The 10,336-nt window shown below is 35.9% G+C and overlaps 1 protein-coding gene across 1 annotated transcript; it reads left to right on the plus strand.

The window, feature by feature from the left end:
* The first annotated feature begins 169 nt into the window (after window positions 1-169).
* LOC146486973 (ubiquitin-associated domain-containing protein 1-like) lies at window positions 170-9,896 on the plus strand. The gene is made up of 11 exons (XM_085091139.1): window positions 170-518; window positions 601-656; window positions 1,618-1,737; window positions 3,596-3,689; window positions 4,478-4,512; window positions 5,429-5,499; window positions 6,387-6,519; window positions 6,824-6,910; window positions 8,240-8,307; window positions 8,508-8,578; window positions 8,717-9,896. The coding sequence occupies exons 1-11, from the start codon at window positions 266-268 to the stop codon at window positions 8,827-8,829; spliced, it is 1,101 nt and encodes a 366-aa protein (XP_084947265.1). The 5' UTR covers window positions 170-265; the 3' UTR covers window positions 8,830-9,896.
* Window positions 9,897-10,336: the final 440 nt, after the last annotated feature.

Below are 10,336 nucleotides of genomic sequence, written 5' to 3' on the forward strand. Positions count from 1 at the left end.
AATATGGTTGAACTGACTTATTCAGCCTCGTCTCCAAGTTGTTCGACTGGGAACGAGGTTCCAAAAGTCGTAACTCTTTCGGAAAATTTTCGGAAGGTTTATTGTCGGACTGCGCTTACGACAGTGACCACATATGGCTATTATCGGAAATATTTGTTTGGATGCGCAAACGTAAACCAATTTTTGTTGATATTGCGCATGAACGTAAACTTTTGTCACGAAACTCTTGTTTTGCAAAACCTGGAGATGAAAGAAACAAGCAAAGATGAGGGAATTTGAACTTCAAAGCCTGAAATCTCTAAGATCTGTCCCTCTGATCTGTGTAAAAATTACTAGTTCGTCAGGTAAAGAAAGTAGTCTAACAGTTTGTTTGAGAGATACAGTTAATACTGTGAAGGATAAAGCTCTCGGTGGCGAATATTCGAAGGAATCTCCCTTGTATAAACTTATTCTCGCTAAATCAAATCGTGAACTTAACGACGAGAAAACGCTGGAAGAAGAAAATGTTCAAGAAAATGGTAAGTATATGCATTAGCTTCTGTCGTTACCGTAAGCGTTTCCGCCCGCCTCCCCTGATATTGTTTTAATTCCTTTTTACAGACGAATTAATTCTCTTCAAAAAACGTCATAACACAACTGCCGGTGGGGCTGAGAAAGTGAGTAATGTTCATATTATCAAGCCAGTTTGGTAGCAGGTCGACTTAATGTATATTTGTGTTGTTTTTCGACGGGGAAATCAACACTTGTGTGTTGCAGAGAGGTTACAGACAAGCTTGGCAATGTGCTTAATAAGCTTAGCAAATGTGCGGTAAAAACATAGAAATGAAAAAATTTCAATTATTTACTTAGTAAATAAATCCTAGTTAAAGGTCAGGTTGTCCTTTGTTAGTTAGATCGGAAATTGGTGTCAGTGTGTTCAGAAATTGGAAATTGATGTCATAACTTCAGGCATAGTGGTTTGAATAAGAAATAAACTGTCTTTAATACACCATTAATTTTGTTTTTTCACAGCTGATTGAATATGTGTACAATTGATTTCATTGAAGCCCAACCTTTTTTAACCCTTGTGAACAACAGTGATCAACATCAAATTTCTCCTTGTAATATCAATGCTTATTCAATCCCTGAGGTCATGAGAATTAAGGATATGATCACCCAAGGTGGATTTTCTACAGTTGATATTTTAATAACTTCTCCCCAGTATTTTTATAAGAAAAGTATGGGGACAAAATAGGAGAATTTGTTCTTTGATTTTAGGGGTTAAAGGGTCAAGGAAGGTGCCTCCTTTTGCTACCGTGGATACATTCTGAGAATCTCAGGATGATCCCAGAAACTGAGTTCTTACAAATGGTGCCTACTTATTCAATGTGTGCATTTTTTTTAAATAGCTGAAAATTAATTGAGCATATCTAGGTCAAATCATGCATTTACATCTCACTTACACCAATTCCTTCAATAAGCTGGGCGCGACTACCAGTATGACAGCTCTGCTTCAAAATTACAATTTCCCAGAAAACATAATGTTCACTTCATTGTCCTCAATTCTTCAAGGCCTACTACACACCGACATTTACATCCAAGCCATGATATTCAGTTTTCTCTTCCAAAATCTTGTAGGAATGTAAAAGTAGCAGCTATCAAGTGCCTGATCTCAAAGCTGTCAAGAAGCTTACAGCTAAACTTGATGCAGGGAAGGTCAGGGATTCTTCAACTAGCCTCTCTCCACTCACTCTAGATGTAAGTAAATTTAGTATTTTATATCCATGCAACAAACGTGCAAACATGCTACTTGACGTATAGGAAAAGCCTTGCCGACTAATCCCTTGGGTTGCTATCCCTAGAAAAGGAAATGGGGTCCCTAGGCTATGTAGCTTGAGTTGCTGAAATGATTTGGGCATGTGACCTCCAGGCTAAATCACTGTTAGTCTAACCAACTGAGCTTCAAGACCAGATGGGAACACATTTGGGGAATTTGAGTGTTTAAGGTGGCCGAACACAATTTGCGCGCACTTTACAGGTTCTGTTACTGATGCAATTAAGCGCGCGCTAGGGTTGTGGTACGCAAATACGGCGGTCGATAAAGTGATCCCTCAATTTCACATGAAATGGATAATAAAGTTAAGTTTTGATCCTAAATAACTAAGTTCTCGTTTCTGGACTCTTTTTCTTTTCTTTCCGGGCAAAAAAAAGCATTCACCAAGACCTTTCGCATGCTTTTCATCTTTGCCATGAAACCTTATTAAAGCCACACATGCGCATTTGACCAAAATATTGCGACTGGTTGTTTTCGTGGAAATGAACTGTTTTCTAAGGAACCGCTCATTAGAATTTCGTGAAATTTGGCATGAAAATAGTTCCCTAAAAGCGTAACTCGCCTACTAGGAGAAACCTAAATCTAACAGAGGGTATCTTCACAAAACATTAAAATATAAAATCAATATTTACAGGAGATCTCTCTGTTAAAATTACATGAAAATAGTGCAACTGTGTCAGTGTTTTGTGAGTTTTTCTGGATACAAAAAATGGAAAAAATCTAATGAGTACATTTTCTAAAAATAAAGGAAACCTACTATTTATGGATGTTTAATAGTTCGCTGCGTTGCCATGGAAACGGTACTTAGCTCAACAAGAAGTACGAAAATACATTTTTTCTTAGTTAGTCTTACACCATACCAATTTTGGGCGTCCAGAAATACATAGTTTCCAAATAACGTCCTCTAACACCTGTACACTAAAAAAACTGTATTCGGCCACCTTAAGTTATTGTGTTTTCAAAGCAGTTTGGCTGAACATCTATAATACATCTGTATATTTAACAATAATTATTACCCTGCAAAATTGCACAGGTTGAGCGGGATAATTGTTTTAATTATTTAACACATTGATAACAAAGCACAGTTTTATTGCAAAAGCTGGAGATGATCATTATTTTGCCATTTTTCCCCTTGACACACGAAATTACATATATATCAAAGGATATCTAGTGACTATGGATGGCGAATATTTAGTGCATCTCAATGACTGTATTTGGGATGTGTTACGATGTGTTGAATAATAAAACAGCATAAATGTACCGAAATGTACTGGCATTTAATTAATCAGTGACTGTAAGTAATTATTTCTTGAAAATTGAACTAATTGGCTTGATTCTAAGACATTCATTGTATTTCATCCATAGACAGTATTAGTACACATGTTGTTTGGGAAAATCCATAATGTCTTGTAAACTCTAGAATTATATGCACCTTCAAGATAAGATGAGATGAGATAATTCAGGATATCTCTAATTACAAAGAATCCCAAGAATATTTACAAGTGATAAAAACATAAAAGCATTTAATTTATTAGAAAAGCTAAAACATGCCAAAAATAACAAATGCTAATATGCCAAGACAATAATACAATTTATATTACAAATAATGCAAGTTTTTCCTCTGACAGTATTGTACATGTTACCTGTAACTTGATGATTTTTGTAACACTGTTGGTTTTGAAAATAAAAAATAAATACAGTTGCAAAAAATAATAAGAATAATATATAAAAATAAATAAATAAAAAACTTGATGATGAAATGCTATTTCGTATGTCTTTTAGTTCAACTCGGAACTTAGAAGAATTCTCATCTCATTGATTGATTCTTCTATCCTACTGCAATCTGTGAGTGAAGGCAAAGAAACGGACAGTGCAGGTAACGTTTCTTGACTTTATTGTAACTTATGGTGGCCACTTAGGACTTTCAGATACTCTTTCCAGAGCTGCAACAATAAATTATTTTATTGTCATAGCTGGTCATTAGACAATTTGCTAATGGAAATTTAAAAAAATTAAATTAATTAAATTAAAATATTAATGTTTTCATGCAAATGACTGTTATTTTTGCAGGCCCCAATAATTTATTGTTCAAAGAGTGGATAACTTTATCCAGCGCATAAGTCACTATTTAGTGGATAAAATATATTAACTACTTGGAGTTAATTTTATCCATTGGATAAAGTTATCTACTCTTTGAACAGCTGGGGCCAGATGAATCAATTTAAATAATTAAAAGTGTACTTTGATGTTTGTTTTGTTTGATTCATAATTTGAGCCCCCCATGAAGACACAGGGTCTAATAACTAGCAAAAAAAAAAATAAACTCACATCTTTTGTCTTTTAATAAATACAAAAAAGAAAAATCCCCAGTCAATTTTCATGCTTGCCAGAAATAGCCTTACTGGGGAGAGGAGGGGGGTATGTATTTGCAGCTGTGCATTCAGTTTCCAGTTATTTTGCTGGAAAACCAAGTATGAGTACTGAATAAATATTCCAACTGCTGATAATGTGATGTTTTAACTCAAGGCTCTATTTAGCTTTACAATGTTACCAGTCAGTAGTTGACCTAACGGCTTGTATTTATTAAGTTTTGTGAGTTGAGTTTGATTGTTAATGTTGACTAATAAGCTAAAATTAAATTATACCATCCTACTTCCTTTTTAGGTCATGGAGAAGATTTGCAGCCAAATGTGGACCCTGTGAGTATTAAGGCTAAAGTTATATAATTTTTAAAGAAATCCATTATCCTGATAACACAGAAAGATCATGACCAAGCAAGTAACTTTATTTTTACAGCCAAGGCTAAGAGGCTTATCTGTGACCCACTAAAAGTAAGATTGTGCAGTTCCAGAAAAAAATCTTTACCCACCCCATGGAAGGTCATTGGAAATTCCTAGGGGGAGGGGGTCTTGAAACTCAAACTTTTAGAATCAAAGTATGAAGCTAAACTGGAAATCCCATGGGGGAGGGGGTGCAAAACAAAAAACCTTCCGTGGGCAGAGTATAGACATTTTCTGGAAGTGGACATTGTAATAAAGGTTAATTAATGCATACAATGTATTGTAATGTGCTCCAGCCATAGAAACAGAACTAAACAGTCATGTAACAGTATTTTATCATTGCAGCAGACTGCAAGCAGTCATACTTTTTCCTCAGATCACACGCGCAAAGTGACGTTAAAATTTTGCAAATTAGAAACGTGAATGAGAAGGAAGAAAGGGACTACACAGTTTATTACATCAGGGGCAAAATTAATAATGTTAGGATCAATAGTGTAAATTATCTTGTAATGCTGTAATGATTGAGGCAAAGTTATTATTTCAACAGTCTAATCATTGAGGTCAACCTTTAAGACTTTTTGTGTGTCTGTGTTTTCATCTAGTGAGTAGTTTAGTTAAACAATTTTGAAACAAATGGACAAAGTTTTCAATATTATGCTTATCTAATATATTTACCTTGAATTATAATTTCTAAACCATGCTTCTTGTATTGTAAGCTAAATGTAAAGTTATGCTGCACTGCATTATGACTTTTTTCAAGTTGAGATGAATCTTCTTTTTTTTTTCCTTCTTCTTTTCTTTTTCTGTCTCACAGTTATTTCCAATTGTCTTTCAGGCTCTTCTTAAGCAGCTGACAGACATGGGTTTCAAGGAAACAAGAGCTAAAAAGGCTTTGGTTTTAAACAGGTAATGCAACTTATTCATTCATATTATTCTGCAGAATTCAGTTGCATATGGATTTGCAGCCAACAAGTGGCTCAGGGCTGAGTTGACTACAAATAATATTATTCATGTACATCAAGTTTATACAAAATGACCTAGTTGTTATTGTTATTATTATTATTATTATTATTATTATTATCATTATTATTATTATTATTGTTATACATCTATGGATCTTTTTACGCAAGACTATCATAAGTGCATTTTTTGCCTTGAAATCAAAGTTGTTCCAGATAAGCTGTATTTTGTCACAGAGAGTGGTTTTCTGAGTGTATAATTTTACTTTTTGGAATAGGGCTTAAGAACAGGAAAGAACATGTACATGTAGCTTATTGCCTTTCTTTAAAATGCAAGTGGCCTTTGCAAAACAGTAACCATGCAATACTTGACTTAGTTTGTTTACTTATTACCATGAGTTGCTTTGCTTGTGCATGTGTTGAATCAGTTTTGTATTAACTATCAGTAAACAACTAGATGTAAATACTTTATTGAACACTCCCAATGGGCTTTTCAGGTCAATTTACATGATAAAAAAATAGTTAAGCATCAGTTCCTTGGTTCCACTTGTGTTTTAAAGAAAAGTCATAAGCGTATTTCTTGTTTGTAAAATAGCATTTTGCTCAAAACCTAAATCAGCAACTAAGAGCACTCCATTTGCCAGGACTGCATGGCTGGTACATTCCATTTATAAATCAACCAGTCCGGTGGCCAATTCTGATAAATCGAAAGAACCCTTAGTTTCTCACATGATAGCCAGTTATGGTTATCTTTTGAAGCTTACTTGCAATATCATTTAGAGGATTGTCTCCTCAGAAATGATAATTCATTGGTCATTTTTCTTTTGACGACAGGATGTCTCCAATGCTGGCTATGGAATGGCTTTTACAACATGAGAGTGATCCTGATATTGATGAACCTCTGGTGTTTGGAGCAAGGGCTGGTAGGACTCGAAGGAAAAGGAAAGAATTTGTTCCAAATCCCAGGGTAAATGTTCCTTAACACCTAAATGACTAACTTTTACTTGTTTACTTCATTCCAAGTTTTTTCTCCTCATGATGTCGTTCTAGTGGCACTTTTGAAACTAGTTCGTGAACATGTATACATGGAAATAATTAAACACTTCTTGAGTAAATTATACTCTTTTAATGTGGGGACCCTTTCAGTTTTAGCCCTAGCAAAGACTTGACAAGGTACTTTTATTTCAGCATTATTGTACATGATATATTAATTTTATTGATCCCAATAAAGTCTCTTATATAATAAATTTGCTACTGTTGTTGTTTACCAGGCTGTAAATAACTTAAAAGAAATGGGTTTTCAAGAGGAAGAAATCCTTATGGCACTTAAAGCAACTGGGAACAACCAAGAAGCAGCTGTAAGTGTTTAAGCTCTCCAGAAGTACATGTACAGTGGTACACGGTAATATTTTTATGTGTTGATAGTAATGCTGTGCAACTTTCCTTTTGTTAAAAAGAAGTACATCACAAGAAAGTTTAATCCATTTAAGTTCCAGTACAAGATAAATGACAAGCCACTAGAGGTCACCAATCACGAGAAAGACCTCGGAGTCTACGTTAGTTCCGACTTAACATGGTAAAAGCACACGCTCGAACAGTGCGCTAAGGCAAACAAGTTACTGGGGTTCATACGTAGATGTGCAATGGACGTTCTAAGCTCAAGCACCAGCAGAACTCTCTACTTAGCCATCGTACGTCCTGCTCTTGGCTACGTCATGCAAGTGTGGTCTCCGGAAACAAAAGACCTCATAAGATGCATCGAACGTGTCCAGCGACGTGCCTCAAAGTTTATTTTAGATCTACCCCTCCTACATGTATGTGAGGAAAGCTATAGAGACAGGCTCTTGTCAATTGATATCCTACCTATCTGCTATTGGCACGAGTTTTTGGACTTGGTCTTTTTCTTTAAGGCCACCAATGATATTGTTTGTGTATCACATGACGTGCTCCCTGAAGGCATTGTTCCCACACGGGTTACTAGAGCAAGCGCTAGCAATGCAAAATCTTTCAGACCAAAGAAATGCCGCACTTCTACTTATCAGCACTCTTTTTTTGTAAGAACTTCTAGAACCTGGAATGCTCTTCCCCTGCAGTTAAGATATGAACATGTAACTCTGAACCAATTTAAATCTCTGCTCTCCTCATACTACAAAAATGCACTTATTTCGCGCTTCGATATTGAGGAGCCTAGAACCTGGAAATCTGTCTGTTTAAAGTGTAATATGCCACGCAACCTTTTAGAGCCTATTTCGTGTTGTTATTTAAGTTTACTATATTTTACTATCTTATTCGAGTGTTCAGAACTTTGTAAATCTTGGGCCCACAGTAACTGGCGCTAGCTGTTGTGGCCACCCTGCCTTAACCCAGTACTTGTTTATCTTCTGTTTCACGATGTAATGTTCTGATTATAGTTTTAATTTTGAAGGCGAAGTCTAATAAAATAAAATAAAAGTTAATTATAGATCAAGGCAGATTTTGCAGTGTGGCTAGGTCGAGAGGGGAGACAGTGGTGTGGCCTCAGGGGGTGTGAACAGATCTGTGCTTCTTGTACAATTTGCATTAGATTCAGCACACGTAAAGTTCACCGTTTGAACCAATATGCATGGTGATATGCTTCTGGCATGACTTACATGTATTGATTTTCAGTTTTATATAACAATAGTGAATTGATTATTTTTTTTCTTCAGTGTGACTGGTTGTTGGGTGACAGGCAAGGCAGTGTAGAAGATATAAATCAGGGTCTCGATCAGTCAAGGTAAATAAACAAAAACAATGTTTTTTTACAGTGAGATCAGATGTGTTTCTTCATTATTCCATGGTTGAATCTTATTCCTTTTGGCTTAAGAGGGGTTAGAGCTGTGTAAATACATGTAGTGTGCATGCGTCACTTCATCTCTCATGAATTGGTTATCATGCACCATGTTTTTTGTTTGTTTTTCCATTGTATTTCTGCAGTCCATTGTACCAGGCAATTATGGAGAATCCTTTAGTTCAACTCAGCCTTAACAATGCCAGAGTATTAGGAGGTCAGTGCATATGTTGTCAAGCCTATTTCTGGGAGGGCATCAAACTGGAACATGATTGTACACTGTTAGAGTGGTCATTTTGAAATCAAAAGATTTTCAACAAATAATCTTTTATTTTTACAATCTTTTATTTTGTAGCATTTGAGGACATGCTTGAAAATCCCTCCTCAAGTTCATTCTACATTAACGACCCAGAAACTGGACCAGTGTTGCTTCAAGTATCACGGATAGTGCAAGGATTTGCTAGATGATAATGAATCTCGTAACTGTAAACTGTAAATAGTTCATTTATAAGCAATTAGGCTTAGCCGTTTTGCACTCTTGGTAGTAGCAGATACATTTCTTGTCAAGTCAAAAGAACCACAACTGAAAGGGTTGTTTTCAAGGAATGCTGTTGGCAATCTTGTACCCAGGGTCCTCAGGCTCTTTTGAGTAACTGCTGGCCAAAGAGCCTGAAGACTCTGGGTACGAGATTGTGCTGTGGGTAATACTTTAGCTGAGCCTGCTGTCGTTGACTGCTGGCCTTCAAAGTTGCTAGGCAACAGAGCTTGCCTTTAAAGTGGCATACATGATAGACTGATTTGGTTATTAGGATCTCAAATTTTTTAGGGTTTTTGTATAATAAGTATGCAAGAAGAAGAAGCATAGAGAGAAGGTGGTCCCTCTGTGATCTCTTCTTTACCCCTCTGCATTCAATTGTTTGTGCTTGATTATATCTCTGATTTTTGGAGAACGAGTGACTCAAATACTCTCTGTTTTCACTCCCCACTACCCCCCCCCCCCACCCCGTTTGCCGTTTTCTTAAAACACAAGACTGACGAAGTATCAAATGTGAAAGTAGCTCAGTGAATTAAGAAAACAAGGCGGGGCTTTTTAAAAAAAAATTAAAGGAGGCAGTGGAAAGGATTGTTTAAATGTCTTTTTAACGTTTTTGTATGAAAACCATTGTGAAAGTACTAAACAACATGTAGGAAGAAACAAAAGATGGATCTTGAAACTTGCAAAAATGGGAAAGTTCTCCGCACACTTGTAACATACCGCATGGTCCTTCATTTGTTTTCTTTTTTTGTTTTTGTTTTTTGTTTTTCAGTTGTGCAAAATGAGAGAAATTTATTTTTTGTATTTATAGGTAAGAATATATTTACAATATCTAGTATATTGTTCCTAGAACTTCTTACTGCAATATTTCGGATTGCTATTGTTGTTTTGTTTACAAATGAAATGTTTGTACGTTGTTTGCTGATTTGCTCCATGATGCACAGTCAAAATGAGAGGTATAGTAAGAGACTGGACTATTAAAGCTATCATTCTACAAAAATTTTATTCAGGTTTATTTTACCAGGATTTAGTGCCGTTTAGAGCCTATCATTAACACAAGAGTCAACTCCCGCTTTGGGGATACCTGCTGTTGTTGTTGTTGTTTCCTCCTTTTACTACTGCACATACGGTCTGTGCATCTGGGGATGTCCTGTGAGATTAGCTGTCTTGTACGGCTTATTACTGTACGGGAAATGAAGATCTTTGCAAGGGTTATTGGAATCCACAGATAATTAAGGTTCAATTTCGGGGAAAAAATTGCTTAAAAGGGAAGTGTTATGAGGATAATTTGGATTTGCTGTCATTTTAAAAACCTAAAAACCTTTCTCTACATGTATTAGTAGAAAGCTTAAAACCACCCCGGTGTACTAAAACTGTCGACGATTGTCTCTGGCTCCGTGGCTGAGCGAGAAGTATCTTGTTATCTTCCGAGATTTTTTT

Source organism: Pavona decussata, unplaced genomic scaffold (genome assembly GCF_977016875.1).
Source record: "Pavona decussata unplaced genomic scaffold, jaPavDecu1.1 SCAFFOLD_19, whole genome shotgun sequence".
Taxonomy (NCBI): Eukaryota; Metazoa; Cnidaria; class Anthozoa; order Scleractinia; family Agariciidae; genus Pavona; species Pavona decussata.